At 42.6% G+C, this 20,122-nt stretch overlaps 1 protein-coding gene across 1 annotated transcript; it reads right to left on the reverse strand.

Annotated features, from left to right (window-relative positions):
• Positions 1 to 16,188: 16,188 nt before the first annotated feature.
• On the reverse strand, positions 16,189 to 19,847 carry hexim1.S (hexamethylene bis-acetamide inducible 1 S homeolog). The gene has a single exon (XM_018238086.2). The coding sequence runs from the start codon at positions 19,384 to 19,386 to the stop codon at positions 18,535 to 18,537; it is 852 nt and encodes a 283-aa protein (XP_018093575.1). The 5' UTR covers positions 19,387 to 19,847; the 3' UTR covers positions 16,189 to 18,534.
• Positions 19,848 to 20,122: the final 275 nt, after the last annotated feature.

Genomic DNA, 20,122 nt, shown 5'->3' on the forward strand with positions numbered 1-20,122 from the left:
CAACGGACCTCTGGCATTGACTTGTATATGAATTCGGCAGGTTTTAGGTGGCGAATATTTGAATTAGGACAGTTTCCATAGTCAAGGTGTGATAAATCTCACATTCAAATTTACATTTGAAAAGGGGGATTAATATGTGTGAATTTTGACACTTTCGAAATCGAATACCTTTTGTAAATCTGCCCCTACTAATGCATTTCAATAGGCCTTAGGAAATCTAAGCCACCTGCAATAGCCGTGTTGTTGTTATAACACCACAAAGGAAAACTGTTGCTGCCTAAAAAAATGTAATGGAATTTATCGCCATCTAGCGACTTTTTGGTTTATAACATTAAAAAAGAGTTGTACCATTTAGAAATCCCTGTATAGCAATGCTTTCTTGAATGTAGGGGTACGGCAACGTTCTATCCCTATAAACTTGCCTTTCTAATTGACCCTTATAAAATGATTCACGGATCTATATTTACTTTGGGTCAGGTACCTGAGGGTGCCCAAGGAATAGATGCCAAGCAGTCAAGATTAGAGTAAAACCTGATCTTCTGACTGTGGGGGTGCACCAAAAACACTCTGCAAAGGAATTTAAGAAAATGCCAGACAATTTTTTTTAAAAATTCAATCCTGGGGTTACTCGCCCCACTTAGTGGGACATTCACTATGATTCATAGTTGCGCTGGCGTCCGCTTTACCGCTCTTCGCCAGCGCTCCGCAAATTCACTAAAATCCGAAGTTGCGCTCAGGGGTAGCATACGGTTGCGAAGTTGCGCTAGTGTTAATTCGCCAAGCAAATCGAAGTTACGCTAGTGATGGTTAATTTGCATACGGCGCCAAATTGAAGTTACAATGGAGGTATATGTAGCAGAACTACACAAGCCTGGGAAACCTTCAAAACAGCAAATAAAATTTTTATTTTGCCCTACGCATGGGCCCACTGTATAGTTAAGTTGCCATGAGTTAGGAAATGTAGGGGGGAAGGAGGGGAGCCCCAAAAAAAATTTCGATCTTTTTCAGCCCATTAGAAAAAATGTTAACTTTTTTTGAAGCAATCCCTATCTACTCTATTGCGCTTCGCCTGGTCTGAGGTGGCGACGGAAGTCTGGCGTAAAAGGTAGCGCTCAGAATCATTTGCGCGTTAATGAATTTGCATAGTTACGTCCGTTGCGCAAATTCGCCAGGCGTAAGGGTGCGAAGTAACACTAGCGAATTTACGCCAGCGTTCGTTAGTGAATCGGCGAATTAACGAAATTCACGCTAGCGTTAGGCGCTTCGGCGTTTAGTGAATTTGCCCCATAGAGTCTATTGTGACGTCACATCTGGATATGGTTGGGGTAGGTCAGCTTAGCAAAATCAGCTGTTTGCAGCCTCTGCTCTGCTGGGAGGGGGGCTTGGAAGAGCGGAGCAGGTCATTAATTCCCAAATGGTCTACAATTTACATATATATCTTTAAGACAGTTGCAGCCAATGGACAGTCAGCCTGGAACTATAACAGTTCATAGCTTCCAGCCAGTAGCCCACCACTGGCCTTGCCGCTATCTGCTTGTGATGTTATTAACCACACAGAGCCAAAAAGCAGGTTTCCTGATTATTATCTACAGTAAATAGATCTGATTAAGCAGTTTACTGCAAAGGCTTCCTGCTGATAATGGGCACAGCACCCTGGCAGTCTTAGATATGGCAGTAGCAGCTGCTGTTGTCGACCACCATCTGGGCACCACACCCATGCAGATGGGAAGACATGTTCATTTTATGCCTGCTACTACAGAACGTAGACCTTTGTAGAATAATTGCATTGTAGGTTCATAATAATCTGAAGGTATTAAAGGAAGATCTTGGGTGGGTTTACACGCATCTTGGCCCCAATAATTAGCCCACCAGTAACCTGAGCCTCTGGACTGTAGGCAACAAGTAGAATGAGACCATGTTCATGCCCCTGGTCTGCCCTGTCTGGGCACAAAACTCATCCACGATCTGTCCAAACTTCACCCATTCTCCTGCACGCCTAGTCTCCTTTGCAACTCATGAATCATAGCTTCTCATGTATTGGGGCCCCCTTCAAACTTACCCAGGCACCGTACCAACTGATGTCACAGCACACGTGTATCAGTTGGGATCATCGTCCCACAATATATGTACAGAAGTTCATATTGGGACATGTATTGTCAGCTTAATGTCTCTACCCACCATAGACCCAATGTTCTTGGCCATCTCTGTGAAGGCCATTGCATTTCTAAGGCTGACCAGGTCCAGACTGTGGATTCTTGCAAAGACCAGAGGGGCTACTGTAAAATGGCATAGGCAACCACTATTATTTGGGTTGGTGGGGGCTGTTTGGGCCTCTGTGGGCCCAGTCCATTCCTTAAGTCAACCCTTTGAGACTAAATGACACCCTTGATGTCATACTTATATTGTAATACTTTTCCATAAAAGGCCTCATCTACAAACGCATATGCCTCGCTGTTCTCTCTTATAGCAGCTTTTTACAAATAGCTTGCAATGGGTGAGCAGGAGCAAATACCGAATTATGCTAATGAATGCAAATTGCATCGACTTTGAATTTCATTTGGTTATGTGAATGTTATATTTTTATTTTTTAATTTATGCGTGAATGGGTAAAAAACGTTGCGTATATGCACTGGTGTCAAAGCCTCTGTGCAGGGGTTCCCCAACTGGGATCCATGGGGGCTCCAAAATAGGTGGAATGGGGGGAAGAGAGAGTCTGAGGGTAGAATTTGCAGCTCATTTGCTGCCCTGGCTTAAAGGCTGACTAGGTCCGGACTGAGAATTAAAATAGGACCTGGCATTTCAGGTACACAGAGGCCCAATCAGCCCACATAGAGGCCCTAATAGCCCCACCAGCCCACTAAATACTGACTTTCTATGGCACCTTATAGCAGCCCCTCTGGCATTTGCCAGAACCCACAGATTGCCAGTCCGGGCCTGGTGCTGACCCATATGTACACACAAAAGAAGCGTCCAGCAACCTGATTCTCTGCTTCTTTTAAAGGCCCTTTCTATGTCCGTGTAATGTAAGAGGTGCAGGGAGTTATAATACCATAATAGCCAGAATGATGAAGGTTGCCTGTCCCTGGTGTAACAAGCCATGAAGGGGCTGCTGGGAGGAAGAGGAGGAGGAGAAGGATGGAAGGATAGTAATTGCAGACCAGCAAACCATTTAAATATCCCAGAAGTACGCCCACACGTTTCATGTCAGTCACCGGCCTCTCCGAAGGTGCGTTTCCTCCTCGTTGACTCAAGCGCTTGTTAGACATAAGAACGGGCACTTACAGGAGGAAGCAAAAAACAACACGCAGAATGGGTGGGAAAATGTATTGAATAGCTCTGCATGACGCTAAGTAAAGCAATTGTGTGTAAAGGGCAGGAGGAGTGACAACCCAACATGCCGGAACTGCTCATAAAGGACAAGTGCACTTTACAAGAAGGCTCTCCGAGTACTTTTTTTCAGTGTGTGGAACTCTGGACTGTATATATATGTATATATATATATATATATAATATATATATATATATATATATATATATATATATATATATATATAGACAAATACAAGATTCCTCTGCACTCAACCCATTATCAATATATTTAAGACAGAGACATTTTGTGCTACTGCTACTGAAAAATGCCTTACCCTTTAAACAACACAGGGATTGTTTGTCCATATATTGCAATATATTTAAGCTGGCCAACTACGTCAAAGTCATCCCATATCTGGCCAGTCCTACGCTCAACTTTCATCTGATTCATTAAGAATTCTATGGTTTAATTATACATTTTATAAAAGGGACGAATACGTTTTACCTGCAACTTACTAGCTGCTTTCAAAGTAAAACTCCCAAACTTGGCTGCCCTTTTATTAGACACCAGTGGGATCACCTGACTATAGTTGGAGGGGGTGGGAGCTACAACATGGAGCTGGTCACTGCTCTTGTAGAACTATAACAAACAAGGGAATATATATATACACACAGTCCAGGTGTGTATCCGCACTCTGACTTGTCCAAGTGGGTGCTATATCAAAATATGATAAATAGCAATAAGGAAGATATTATATATATATATATATATATATATATATATATATATATATATATATATATATATATATATATATATATATATATATATATATATATATAGGCTACTTCGACCTTTGACTACGACTTCGAATTGAACGATTCAAACTAAAAATCGTTCGACTATTTGACCATTCGATAGTCGAAGTACTTTCTCTTTAAAAAAAATTTTGACCCCCTACTTCGCTACCTAAAACCTACCGAAGTGCAATGTTAGCCTATGGGGAAGGTCCCCATAGGCTTTGTAACAATCTTTTGGTCGACGAAAAATTGTTTGATCAATGGATTAAAATCCTTCAAATCGAAGGATCGTTCGATCGAACTATTTGCGGTAAATCCTTCGACTTCGATATTCGAAGTATTTACATTCGGCAGTCGAATATCGAGGGTTAATTAACCCTTGATATTCGAGCATATGTAAATCTGCCCCTAAGTCACAGAATCAGATTTACAACCCAAACGTGTTTCTCTCCCTCGTTTTAATGCCTGTCCCCTATGTAGGAGAGTGTCACCATATGCAAGGGGATCACAGGCACCCACCCTAAATAGACCCATATTGGCTCCCGACCCCTGGTCTCAGGGTGCACATTTTGACCCTGGAAATAGGCATGTACAGTATGGAGGGAAATGGATAACAGGTCCCATACCTGTATATTAATAATGTGCTTTTTACTGTTATATAGAACACCAATCTAATTGACATGCTTTGATAACATTATACAGGTAATGTACAAACTGTATTGATATTATACAGGAGCTGACGTACACACTGTGCCTTTTGTGACATTTATAATCCATTGTTTCCAGTTACGCTGCTGTTCATAGCCGTGGGTCTGCTGATACTGGGATACTAAACAGTGTAAAGCTATAGCAAATGATAGCAGGCCTGGGCAGCCCATTTCAATTATAAGATTATCATTATAAAGGTGTATAATGAATATTTAAAGGAGACATATAGGATAAATGAAAAAACTCTAATTTTGTAGGCAATTATAAGTAATAGATGGTGTTGTTTTTACATGGTGCTTAAAATTAATATTATCTTTAAAAATAGCCCCTTTATTGGAGCTCCCTATAGACGTTCTCTGGTCCCTGTATGTATTTCAAATGAGGGACGGGCGTGTCCTAACGGTCCCTCCCAGAAGCACAGTAGGAGGGGGACAGCCAATCACAGCCCTGCAGTCACACAAGCACAGACAGACTTCAGTTCCCTATCAGGTCCTGCTAGCTGCTGATTGGTTCCTGTCCTACAGTGCAGTGAGCTGAGTGCACAGCCTGGGAATTCAGGACGTGGAAGAGAAGGGAGGGATTATTAGGGTTTTTACAGAAATATTCAATAAATCAGCCTGAAACACTACTTTTTTAAGCACAATTCTTCTATATCTAATGCAGTGGTACACTCTTATTTTTTACACAAAATGTCTCCTTTGAGGTAGACGGGTGACTGAAATGGCTAAAATGTTTGGCCCTCCTTGGGATACAGACTCAGGCCAACAGATCTGGTATTTTTCTTGGGGTTGGAAAGCTGAACCCCTTAAACTGCTAACCCATAACTTGAAAACTGTCATTTAAAAAAAAAAAAAGTCAGGGGGTTTCCCTATCCATGCGATGGCGCTGCAGTCAATCATAAATGACACAGGTGGACTCAAACCACCCGCTTTTACTTTTACAGCTACACGTGCACAGATCACAAAATTGGAATATTGGAATATTGGAATATGGACAGACAATGTTTGTACATATGAGCAGGGAAATATTGTATAAAACGAAGTTCTTTATGTCCATAACATACAATACTAACTGTCAACGGCAGGTGGCAGTGCAGGACTGTGAGTAATGGAATCCGTCCATTTCTAGGACAATCCCTACATGTTGTGTTGCCCCTGCTATTCTCCTGCTGTGACACCCCACGCCCATCTCTATCCCCGGTGCCAAATTTCCCTCTGAGTCCAGTAATAACACATTCCGAGGAAGGTTTTTGTGCCTCTCTGCCAGCGTTTAAAGGGGGTGGTGATGTTTTGGAAATGTGTGGGTTTGGTCTCCAGCGCAGAAAAGCTGACGCTTTGCTAAAAAGGAGAAGGGAGAACGTAGCATTCGCCCCCCTGCATGGCACAGACATAATGCAACGTAAATGCACAAGTGCAACGGCACGGGAAGTGCAAGAGTTCTACAGGATGCAGATCAGACGGAAAACAAGGCCCAAACCCCTAATGAGCCTCTCGTTAACTAAAGCAACTGTCGTTTACACCCCTTTTTGTACTTTCTACTACAGCCAAGGGCAGTGGTGTAACGAGATATTACTAGGCCCCACAGCAAATTAACTTTCAGGCCCCAAAAAAATATAGAGATTAACCTTTTTTACCAATATTTATATTGGTTTTATATGAATTAGGGCCTCATGGGGCCCCTATATCTCCTGGGCCCCCCTGCAAACGCAGGGTCTGCTTCCTCTGTAGTTACGCCCCTGGCCAAGGGCCCACGTCAGAAGGCCTTGCTTTATATAAGAAATATTGCCCTATTATGCCCCAACTAGGGTTGCCACCTTCCCGGTATTTTAGTTAAAAATTATGGTTGATCCCGATGTTATTAATAGGGAAAAAAAAATATAGGAAGGCCATTATTTTTTAACCCTAGCTCCAGCCCCAATGCGTACCATGTGTCCACTGCACAGCATCTGACAGTTGATCAGTGCCTGGAGCTGATTGATCAAACAGAAGGAAAACTCCACCTGCTGCCAACTTTATGGAGGTTCCAAAGACCTGGGTGCAGCTCTGGAAATGTCTAGTGAAGGGAGACTGGTAGACGCTGCTGATGATGAGGAGGAGACTGGGAGCGGTGGGCAGGGTACAGACAGGGACTTTCCAAGTCAGATGATTCATTTTTTTATATTATTATTCCGTTAGGGCAATATAACTGAACTATAGAGGTTTACCTAAATTATATATATATATATACACTCTATAACATTAAAGCATATGAGTTAGAGCTGCCATATCATTCCTCTTATCCATAAACTCCATGGATCTAATCAGGACCAATAATCAGCACCTTGGCTATAGTTTAAAACCCAAAAGTTTATAGGGTATTCCGTGCAAATGGGAAACTTTCAAGCAAATCATGAGTTCTATAAAACTCTCCGTAGGTTTTCCCATAGCCTGTAAAGAGGCATCCCATAAAACTATGGCAGTATGGCTGTACTAAGCACAATTCAGCAGGAACAGTCCCTAAGTTTGCTCATAGTCTGTACAGAGAGATCCCATAAAACTATGGCAGCATAGGTATTCCCCTGTACTAAGCACAATTCAGCAGGAACAGTCTCCTAAGTTTGCTTATAGCCTATACAGAGAGATCCCATATAACTATGGCAGGCTGGCAGCATAGGTATTCCCTGTACTAAGCACAATTCAGCAGGAACAGTCCCTAAGTTTGCTCATAGTCTGTACAAAGAGATCCCATAAAACTATGGCAGCATAGGTATTCCTCTGTACTAAGCACAATTCAGCAGGAACAGTCCCTAAGTTTGCTCATAGTCTGTACAGAGAGATCCCATAAAACTATGGCAGCCTAGGTATTCCCTGTACTAAGCACAATTCAGCAGGAACAGTCCCTAACTTTGCTCATAGTCTGTACAGAGAGATCCCATAAAACTATGGCAGCCTAGGTATTCCCTGTACTAAGCACAATTCAGCAGGAACAGTCCCTAAGTTTGCTCATAGTCTGTACAGAGAGATCCCATAAAACTATGGCAGCATAGGTATTCCCTGTACTAAGCACAATTCAGCAGGAACAGTCCCTAAGTTTGCTCATAGTCTGTACAGAGAGATCCCATAAAACTATGGCAGCATAGGTATTCCCTGTACTAAGCACAATTCAGCAGGAACAGTCCCTAAGTTTGCTCATAGTCTGTACAGAGAGATCCCATAAAACTATGGCAGCATAGGAATTCCCCTGTACTAAGCACAATTCAACAGGAACAGCCCCTAAGTTTGCTTATAGCCTATACAGAGAGATCCCATAAAACTATGGCAGCATAGGTATTCCCTGTACTAAGCACAATTCAGCAGGAACTGCCCCCTAAGTTTGCTTATAGTCTGTACATAGAGATCCCATAAAACTGTAGTACTACCCTGTTCTAAGCACAATTTACAGGTAAAGTGTCCCTTAATGGTACATAATGTGCAATTGTATCCTTTCCCTGCTATACATTGTCATTTCACACTTGTGCAGGAATTTCGCTGTTCCTTCTCCAAGAGTCGACATTCCTTTACAATAAAGTATTAGGTGCAAAAAGGGGAGTATGTTAGTTCAGCGAGTAATTAACATAGGAATGTACACCCTGCCTGTGGGCTTTACCGGATTACACAGGACAACACAACGTGCCACAGAGTAAACAAGGCTGGAGTGACACGGCTGTTACTCAGATACAAATTTATTTTGAGAAAGATAACAAAAATCTTGACAGGCAGGTTTACGTGTGTCTCTTCCTATTTCACATAATATCAATTATATCTGTTAACATTCCTAGGCCAGTCATAAATATCCATACTATGGAACTTTAGGGGCCTAAAAGGCACTTGGCCGATCAAATCTAATTGCTGATTGGTTGCTAGGGGCTACTGCCCTGGAGCAAAACTGTTTTTGAAATGACCCCTTAAAGGAACAGTAACACAAAAAAATGAAAAAATAGGAAAATATAATGTACTGTTGCCCTGCACTGGTAAAACTGGTGTGTTTGCTTCAGAAACACTACTATAGTTCATATAAACAGGTTGCTGTATAGCCATGGGGGCAGCCATTCAAGCACAGGATATACAGTAGATAACAGATAAGTACTACTATAGTTTATATAAACAAGCTGCTGTGTAGCCATGGGGGCAGCCATTCAAGCACAGGATACACAGCAGATAACAGATAAGTACTACTATAGTTTATATAAACAAGCTGCTGTGTAGCCATGGGGGCAGCCATTCAAGCACAGGATACACAGTAGATAACAGATACGTACTACTATAGTTTATATAAACAAGCTGATGTGTAGCCATGGGGCAGCCATTCAAGCACAGGATACACAGTAGATAACAGATAAGTAATACTATAGTTTATAATATAGTTTATATAAACAAGTTGCTGTGTAGCCATGGGGGCAGCCATTCAAGCACAGGATACACAGTACATAACAGATAAGTACTACTATAGTTTATATAAACAAGCTGCGGTGTAGCCACGGGGGCAGCCAGCACAGGATACAGAGTAGATAACAGATAAGTACTACTATAGTTTATATAAAGGGATATGAAGGGATCTGGCAAGCCTGTATAGCTGGGCGATGTAGAGTGCGACTTCCAGAAGAGCACGGAGAACCCGAGCCAGCGCTTAGATCCTTCAGCTGCCCCCTGTCTTCCAGTGGTCTGTACTCAGGAACTGGTACTTACACAGAAGCCGGGGTGATGTGTACAATTTTGCGCTCCCAGATGCAGCAGCCGCTGTCAGCACACCATGAGAGAGCCAGGGAGGAGAAATCCAGTGCCGCACAATGGATGGTCACCATATCACCTTTTCTTAACATGAACGGAAGTGGAGTTGCGGTAAGTTATTTCTTAATAAAGGCTTTGCTATTTTAAAGTTTTATTTGTCTTGGTGTTTATTTTTTGATGTATACTAACAAATTTTTCTTTTAATTTTTTTTGATGTTACTGTTCCTTTAAGTAGTGAGGCCGAAGGAACAATAACAACCCTCCTGGCTTATACATTCACTTCCTTTTGTCCCAAATAATAGCAACTAAGATACACAATTCAATCTCAAAGGGAAACCAGCAAAACAGAAGCCCAGCCGTATTCTGGGTCCCCTGAAAGAAAATAAACCCACTGTAAGCAGCAGCTATGAGCACACTGCACCCACCACATGCCCGCCCATTCTAAATAGGAGAGCGCTTCCGGTAACATGAACTCCGCCCGCCTATTGGACGTACCAACTGTCAATCATAGTATCCCGCTCTTCCGCAAGTGCGCGTCGCCCGCATGAAAACTACATTTCCCAGAGGCACCCTGCCAGCAGATCTAGGCCGCGGGGACACCGGGCATTGTAGTTCTTAGAAAAGCAGGCGTGTACAAATCCTGTTGTCAAATAAATATTTGCCGTTCTCTGACAAAGACTACTAATAATAAAACGAATATTTATCTACGTGGTGGCTTTACCAATAACTGGGCCGCTGTCGTTGCTGCGAATTAAAAAAAAAAAGGGTGGTGGGTTACGTATGTGTCAGTCACGGTGACTGCTTCTACTCCATCACCAGGCTTGCGGCCTAGTCCTGGAGGTGTGTGACTGAGATTAACACGTCGAATTCGTCATCAATATACTCTGTCCAATATCCTTAAAATGTGGGTGTTGTTGTTAAACAGCCTCTCACGTGACGGGCAACTTTTTGCACAATGTTTACTGGGGTTTCACCGTTTCTGGTTTGATATCAAAGGCCTTAGATGCCAGTTGTCTTCCAATTCCAGCCTCATGGTATCATTAACTTGCTGCCCCTGAAAAAAGCATGTCCTTGGTATATTGCAACTGTCATCTAACATCCTCCTTAGAAAATGCCAGCTGTGGGCTACCCTGTGGTTAGGGTTGCCACCTTTTATGGGAAAAAAAATACCTATATTCTTGCTGTTTTTTCCTATTAATAACATTGGCATCAAGCATCATTTTTACCGACCAGGCCTGTAAAATACCAGCCACGTTATTTATCTATCCTCTTGTTGATGTATGCCTACAGCACAGAGGGGAATTCTGAAAAGTGTTTACCTCAGAATTTGAGTTAAAAAGAAGTAAAACACTAGTTTCTGAAAGAAATTTAGTGTTGTTTTTATTTTTACTGCAAAAAGTTCTATTTTCTACCCAATATAGATTAATAAAAATCAGATTCCTTGAGGGATGTCAGTTTGTGATTCTAGTACCAGGACCCGCAACCCCTTGGGGCCCGCTGGAGCCTCACATATTCAGCAAATCCAATGGATCTTCTCCAAATCAAGATTGTGTGTTGGAGGGGGGGCCAACTGCACGTCCTGGGGCTCTGCCAGCAGTAGTTCCGTTACTGGCTTTCAAGCGGTGCACTGGATGCCCGGGTAGGGTTGCTTGATGCCAATGTGTCACGTACAGCTCCCTAAATTCAGAACAAGTGCTAAATTCCCTGGTCTCGGCTCAATCTTCTGCCTGTAGCTGCCGCCTTTGGCCTCAGGAGGAGCCCTCAGCTACTCAGATGCCACCAGGTCTTCACTTGAGAGTAGGGTTGCTACCTTTTCTGGAAAAAAAATACCGGCCCCCCTAGATATTTATCTTTTTAGCTATTAATAGCATTGGGATCAACCATCAATTTTTCCGGCCAGGTGGCAACGCTATTTGAGATGAGCAAAGCAAGTGTTCTGAATGAGCAAAGGGGCACGTGCGTTACCAAGGGTTTTGGACAGAAGGCAAACAGTTCAGGGAGTAGACGAAAGGCTGGGGTCGGTACAGGCGGAGTTCAAGCAAGGTCAAACAGGCCTGGGTCGGTACAGGCAGCATTAAAAGAGTAGTCAGGCAGGCAAGGGTCAATATCGGTAGAGTTCAGAATAGGCAGGCAGGGATCAAAACCACAATCAAAACAAGACAGAATCCCACCCAGATACTAACAAGTTAGACCTAACAACGGGCAACGATTACTGGCCCGAAGCCCATTAAAATAGATTCAAATTTCGCGACACCACGTAAAGGGTCCGCCCGTGCCATACAGGTAACTAGCAGAAACAAAGAGGACTAGGGACATGGAATCAAATGTCAGCTTGCATGTGAAACGCTCACAGGTAAGGTAGCCTTGGATGGTGATGATTTTTTTGTCAAAAATTGCTCTGGCTCCAGGTACTTTTTCTGTGTCAAATTTTCAGTGTTGCAAGCACTTTAAGGAAAAGAAAGAACAGCGGAGCACCGTGGAGTCCAGTAAAAGTATTAAAAAATGAAATTTTATTTAGTATACATATAAAAACAAATTACAGCAGTAGTGAACCCTGGCTTAACACGTTTCGTGGCATCCTGCCACTTCATCAGAAGCTTTAGCACTTTAACCTGGGTAGAGAAATCAACAAAAATCTGTACTGAGCATGTGCTTGCTGAGGGGTAGGATTGCAATTGTTTTTAGGAAAAAAAAAAATACTGGCCTTCCTAGATTTTATTTTTTTCCCTATAAAATTATACCTCCCAACATCTGAAAAAATTGAAAGAGGGACAAAAAAAAGTCTGGCACGCTACACATGGGATGTGTTAAAAGAGTTTTGCTAATCAAGATGAAATTGCCCTTTTAAATAGTTACAATTGCATCTTTGCTTATCTTAAATTGTTACAAATGTAGCTTAGTGCAGGTGCTGAGTGTTTTGGGCCTAGTGCATTAGTGCAGAAGATCATAGAGAAACTCGGGACTTTTTAATAAAATGCTGGGTCTGTGGGCTGAGCTGTCAAAATCAGGGCTGTCCCGCATTAATATATATAACATTGGTGTCAAGCCTAATTTTTTCTGGCCAGGCCGGTAAATAGCAGTCAGGTGGCAAACCTTCCCAAGGGATACCTGGGATATTAAACAAAATGGCGCTCACAGGAAAAGTACCCCCACGCTTAAAATGTATTGCATATTTGTAAATAACCCCAAAGTGTCCCTGGAAATCATTAAAATGACCACATTTTAATATCTTAAAGGGTCAATTAATACATTGGTGCAGATGTGTTCAGATGTATTGGATATTCTCTCTAATAACTTTATTCCGTTTTTCTTACAGGTTAAAGGGGATCTCCACCCACATTTTTTTTTTTTTTTTTTTTGCATAGTGAAAGTAAATGTAATTATAAGAAACTTTCCAATATACATTAATTTAAAAAAAATTATTTATAAGTGTAATTGCTATTGAAAGCATCTGTCTGGCTGTTTATAGCTTCTGCCCTGCTGGTTATGACTCCTGAAACAATGTAGCAGAAAGCAGCTGATTAACAAGCCTGAGGTCAAACAGACATCTGCTACGCTGTTTCAAGAGTCAGAATGCCATAAATCATACTGTCCATAGTAATTACATTTACAAATATGTTTCAAAACATTGGATATTTATTCATCAATGTATATTGGAAAATTGCTTAGAATTATTGTTTGTTTCATTTATCATTTTTTGGTGGGAGATCCCCTTTAAACTGTTTTGTTTTTAATATGAGCTAACCTTACAATCTATTTTTCTATTTTATTCAGGCACCACGAACATACTCAGTGTTTACCTAGAATGTTTGAGCCATATGCCAGACACTGTACAGGTATGTACCCAGTCCCACAATTGTGTTGTGGTTGTAGTGTGATGTTGTTCTGGAAGCTCAGCCCTGTGTAGAAGCACTTAAACTTCAAACCTTTGGCTCTGTGCCCTCAGAGAGACAGATAAATGATTATCCGGATACATAAATGATGGATGATCCCACAAGCACATCACAAGTGTAATTAAAATATACCAGTAGCGTGGGGTTATTAATATGCAAGGCAAACACACAACTGGCAGGGCATGAACAGTAGCAGTTGTGTGTGTGTGTGTATCTGGCACAGGTTGGCTGTGGAGCCTGCGTCATCCATGTATTCGTAATGTATTAACCCTGCACATAAAGTGCATCCATTTACCAAATAATGGGCCTCTGTGACACTTTAGTGCAGTTTGTGGAAAGCTAGTGGGGCGCAGGCAAATACAAAAAGAAAACTCCAGTATTCTTACTTTTCCTCTGAAGTCCAGGGGGAACAAGGGTGTCATTGTTTATATATCTATCTGTACACTTGGGAGTTGTGTCCCAATGCTGATTGGATCGGACTCTTTTTGGACAGTAATATTATTCCTCCTGCTTCTAGATAAGTGGAATGTACATGACCATACACTTTCCTGCTTCTCCAAGTGATTTCTGGGTGAGACTAGGGGGCTGATTCACTCAATTCGAGTGAAGGATTCGAAGTAAAAAAACTTCGAATTTCAAAGTATTTTTGGGCTACTTCGACCATCGAATGGGCTACTTCGACCTTCGACTACGAATCGAAGGATTCAAAGTAAAAATCGTTCAAATATTCGACCATTCGATAGTCGAAGTACTGTCTCTTTAAAAAAACTTCGACCCCCTAGTTCGGCAGCTAAAAGCTACCGAAGTCAATGTTAGCCTATGGGGAAGGTCCCCATAGGCTTTCCTTAGTTTTTTTGATCGAAGGATATTCCTTTGATCGTTGGATTAAAATCCTTCGAATCGTTCGATTCGAAGGATTTAATCTTTCGATTCGAAGGATTTAATCTTTCGATTCGAAGGATTTAATCGTTCGATCGAAGGAATAATCCTTCGATCGTACGATCGCAGTATTTGCACTAAATCCTTCGACTTCGATATTCGAAGTATTTCAATTCCTAGTCGAATATCGAGGGTTAATTAACCCTCGATATTCGACCCTTAGTGAATCAGCCCCTAAGTGTGGTGGCACATGGAGAGATAAGTCGCCAAGTGACAAATACTACTGCGGGCGACTAATCTCCCTGAAATGGCTTCCGGACGTCAAGAATGCGAATAGCCGATGGGATGGCATACGCGTCACTTTAGTTTTACGAAGTCGCTTCCTCTAGAGGTAACTTTAGAAAACCGAAGCAATATGTATGCCATCCTGCCGGCGATTCACATTCTTGCCGATGGGAAGGCATTTCAAGGAGATTAGTCACCGCAGTAGTGGCGTTTTGTCGCTTGGCGACTAATCCCCAGTGTGCCACCACCCTAAAGGTGTCCATACATGGCCAGATTTAAGATTCCTGTCCTGTAGAGCGATGTAGCATCTTATCTGTCCTAGTATGGCGACCTCTGATTGGGCAATCGACTAAAATCTGAAAATCAGCCAATGCCGATTGGGTGGGTTTGATTTTCCCTTCAGATTGAGGACTGATACGACTTGCTGTTGCAGTCTGCTCCAACGGCTCATATGTATTCCCACTGTTGTAATCCAATTTTTATGGCCCTATGGTCAACTGTCGGATTAAGCTGGTTGGCATATCAGAGAAAGATCCACTCGAGAGAATCTTATAGAGTATGACGAGCTTAATATTGCATTTGGCATCTTACATTTGGAGTTCTACAATAGAGGGACATATATATTTATATAAGGGTTTACTTATTAAAAGCAATCAAATTAACAAGCTACAGAGAGGCAAAAGTTCTTGGTTTCTCTAACCAGAGCATGCGTGACCTCTTTATTAAATACATTTCGGGCAAAGGGCTCAGGCTCAAAATTAAATTGTTGAAAACCTTAAATTCCCTATTACATAAATATCTGTGGGTCTTTCTAATTCCTGATTATCACATTTTCACATCATTGACATGGTGCCACGGTCAAAGTTCAGGAATTTGAGAAGGGCTAAAAACACTCCACCATTACTATAGTTAGAGTGTTAAAAACAAAAGGGCTTTATTAAAAAATTCCCTTTAATCCTCAGTAATGTAAATGAATTTAGCCCCCAAGAAGAACACTAGGTAGAATTCCTGTTAAAGTTTGATGGGACAAAGGGAAAAAGAAGCACTTGCATTTTCCATTCCAAAACTGTAGCCTGGTGTTGAATGAGAGGTTGTGGGGTCACAGTCAGCAGTTTTCCACCAGCTGAGAAAACACCCATGAGCCAATTAGAAGCATAAATGGAGAGCCCGACAGAAGCCGACGTGCTCCCCCATATCAGATATCTCATGAAAATGCATTGTTACCATGCGGATATCCTGCACTTAGGCCGACACTGTGCCCATCAGTGTAGAGACACAAGGGAACAGATAAGAGCATATCAGGTCCTGTCTGCCTGCAGAAATATTGCAGGAACAGCAAAGCCGAGGCTGCACTTCACGTGCCATTAGTCTGCCATAAAAATCCCTTTTAACAACTCCCAGCATCATGTGGCCAGCAGGGGGCAGGGCAGTTTCTGGTAAAAAGGGCCAAGGTGTGCTTTGATTACTAAAAAATAATAAAAGTATAGTAGGTAATGGATGTTTTTAGGTTGATTCAATCAAATGAATTTCTAAATGTAAACGTAGAAGGTCATATTTTATGATATTTCAGTTATTCGTATTTAAACAGCAGGGGGAATGGATGTACTGCTTACCTAAACATGAAATATTCTCTGAAGACTCCAATGATGCAGCTGTATTGGGTGGATATACTGCTCATCAGCAGTATATGAAGGATACTTATCTGCTGAATCTAGCAATATGTCAGCTCCCACCCTCCCAAATACCCTGTGCAAGTTATGGCATCACACACCACAGGAAAAACCATAGCTTCTCTCTCACAGCCTTGAATTTAAAATGTTAAAATAATTATTTATACAAAAGCACACTGCCCCTCCCCCCACCACAGGGGGCAAATCAGAAATAACTGCACAAATTCCCAGATTTTATAGTGGTTTGTATATGACAGTTTAGGCTACAGTGTGGCATGTACAGACTAGTCAGCAGAGACGTGCAGAATTTACAGTACACGTTGGGTCCTCTTGAGAAACCTCTCATGTATGGCCCTTAAAGCAAATACGATAGAGCGCAAAATAATGGGGACGTTAATCTGAATCAGACTTTCAGTATGACACTCACTAGGACAAAAGCCCGACTTATTATTATTTGGTTATGCCCCGTTATCGCATTACTAGGATTCCTAGGTGTTGAAACAGCAAATTGAAAGTCAATTAGGAAGAACAATGCCTTGGTGCGGTACCCTAAAGCAGCATATCAAGTATATATTCTCATTTTTCTACCTGCAGCTGACGGCTTTGCTGATTGGTTGGTGTCCTGGGGCAATTTTATCCAGTTTTAGTAAACATAACCCACTGATTTCAGTAACCTGAATTTGAACATTACATGGGTTTACAATCTACAGGGCCCAGACTGGCGATCTGTGGGTTCTGGCAAATGCCAGAGGGGCTGCTATAAGGTGCCACAGAAAATCAGTATTTAGTGGGCTGGTGGGGGCTGTTTGGGCCTCTGTGTGTGCTGAATCGGCCTCTGGGTACCTGAAATGCCAGGGCCTATTTTGATTCTCAGTCCAGACCTACAATCTACCAGTTTCAATTGTAGGTCCAGTTAGGGCTCTGTGGAATCCCAGAGGAAAAATCAAACAAGAATTTCAAACTCACTGCACTTCCCATTTTTACCAGCAGGGGAGCAATCCACAACAGCATAACTGGTTATTTCGGCAAGTGCTTTAAAAAGCGGTAGTAAAAACCCCATGTGTCACAGACTATAAACTTAAAGACACCCCACTTATAAGCCAAAACACTTTCCAGATATGGGAGAACTTACACCTTAAACAGGACTTTTACCCCAAAACTGCTGACACGATGTATGGAAAATATAATTTGAACAATGCAATAACAGCTTTGAGGTGGGTGTCCCCTTACTAAAACCACCGAAATATAAGATAACTAATTCTAAATAAACGATATAAAGAACAATCGGTTTAAAGCAAGGAATTGCTCGTTGAAAACGGAGGTCTCATTGCAAGAATGGCAAAGGCAGACTGTTCTCTAACACACAGGACAGTGCATTGTAAGCATCTGGCACAGAACGGATAAGAATCACAGATACATGAAACCGCGTTCAGCATAAAGTGGCAAACTCTAAATATTCTAGAAGAATTTACATGCAAACCTTCAACCTGATAACGTGGGAAAGTAAAGCAACCAGTTACGTCGACTTACTTTTTAAACATTTATTAAAAAGTTTCATACTGAAAAAAAAAAAAGGAAATCATTAAACAGGTTAGAATGCGAGGAAAGGTTAGAGAATAGGCATTAAGGCGTCATACTGACAAATAAATCATTACAAAAAACTGTATACTTAATACATATATTTATATATAGACATCATAAAACTCAATATGCTATTTCAGATTCACACTGCTGTAAGAAAGAAAAAAAAAAAGTCTTAATGTGATCAACAGTCAAAAATAAGTCTTTTCCCCCATTGGCCTGTGTTGTTTGTAAATGTTACAGTTCAGATTTGAATTAAAAAAAAAAAAAAAATTTATTGTAGAGTAGGGTGGGTAAACTCTAAATGACTGGTCTAGGGCAGCGATGTGCTTACTCAAGCCAGGGCCACCATTAGAAATTGAGGACTAGGAAACTAGTCAGGCCCCGCCTCCCCTCAGCAGAGCACGCCCCTTGTAAACTCCTCCAGGGCCTAGATATTGCCTTACCTGCCCATGAGCAAAAGACCCTAATGGGCTCCAACTACAAAAAGGGGAAAAAGAAACTGATCTCCAGGCCTTTAAAAATGCACCCCCCTATAGTAGTTCCAGCTGCCCCCCAATGGCTGCCCTGATTCCAGAAAGCCAACCATAAAAAATATGGAAGGGAACGTGTTGACCTGTACTTTGACTGTAGAAAGTTCAGTGGCATTAGTCAAGTCATTGGTCAGTGTTCACGTGAGTCTGCTGCCACTTGCTTCCTCTCCTGAAGAAGTCGGTTCTCCTCCTTCAGCTTTTCAAGCTCAAGCTGCAGTTCCTGGATCCTTGTGTCCCTGTGGTCGGCAGCGGGTGCGCTGGATAACGACTGGAGCCTCAAGCGGTTGTTCTCTTCCTCCATCCGACTCAAGCATTTCTCCAGCTCCAGGTACTCTTTAATCAAGTCTTGCTTGCTCATGTCCTGTAGGCTCTCCGCATGGTACTTCTCATAGGTCTCCGAGAAATCCCTCTGCAAAAAGTCTTCCCCGTCGTAGCCCCCCATTCCGTCGCTGCCCGTTTCGTCTTCCTCTTCCTCCAAGTCATCGTCGGTGCTGTCTCCTTTGTAGGATGAGTTTATGATGGCCAGGGGAAGAGCGGCGGAGGACTTTCTCGGCGGGGGGCACAGGTCTGGCTCTTCCTGGTCGTGGTCCTCCATTAGGAACTGGGTGGTGTTGTAAGGTGCCACGGGCTGCCCCTTGGCAATCATTTCTGCTCGTATCCTTGATGCCCTTTGGGATTGACGCTCCTCAAGCTCCTTCTTCTCCTCCCAGGTGAGTTTACTGTAGGGTTTCCACTGTCTCTTGTTTTTAGATCGGAGTCTCCTGTGCCTCTTTTTTCCAAGCTCCTTCCAATCGTCTTCTTGCCGGGCGTTTGCCTTGACTAGCTGCCCTGGCTTTTGGTAGCCACTTTCATTGTGGTGGCCCTCTGACACACTGTTGGCATCTGCCACGGGCTGCTCCTCTCTCTGCCACCCACCGCCTTCCTTAGGGGCCAGAAAACTACCCCCACCTGCCAAACTTTTGCAGATTCCCACTTCAGACATTGCTTCTTCTTTGTGGGGGAATGCAACAGATGAACAACTTCACTGGGAGTCAAGTGTCGTAAAACCAGGGAAAGTGACAGGCAGTTGGCTTCAGAAGCTCTGCTTGGGATAACAGTCTAATTACAATGAGCTCTCCTGTCACAGTTCTCTTTTGGCTTCCCTTCTCCTCAAGCAGCCGTGTGGTAGGAACGCGGCACTGGAATGAAACTGTTAGGCACTGCCACCACCTGGCCGCTCTTGAACACGCAACTTAGTTTCAGTCCCTCACTCACACCTCCAGCTCCGAAGCACACGTCAACCACTCTCCAACTACTTCCTTCTAGGCTGGGACTCGCTCTTTTATAGCCGAGCCGGCCCCCTTTCCTTTGCGCAGCCTCAGTCGCCGCAGCGCCGAAGGATTATGGTAGTTGTAGTCCGCGCAGGCTATCAATGCCAAGGGGTCCGAGTTCTATTGTACTACGACTCCCACACAACCCTACAAACGTTCAGCGAACGATCGAATGTACGCTCCGGCGCATGGTACCGCCCATTCTTAATTTCCATTGGTTGAAATTACCGCCGGCCGTTGCCAAGTAGGACTAGGGAAGATTATTGGCCGCATTGATTGCCAATCGAGCGCCACGAATCCAATCAGCGATCGAAAGGGTGTGCGCGAGGGTTGTACCACTTTCCTACTTGCTCTGGGCAATATTTTTATAGAATATTTTTAGGGACAACGATCAATTTCGTTCTATTG

Source organism: Xenopus laevis, chromosome 9_10S (genome assembly GCF_017654675.1).
Source record: "Xenopus laevis strain J_2021 chromosome 9_10S, Xenopus_laevis_v10.1, whole genome shotgun sequence".
Classification (NCBI taxonomy): Eukaryota; Metazoa; Chordata; class Amphibia; order Anura; family Pipidae; genus Xenopus; species Xenopus laevis.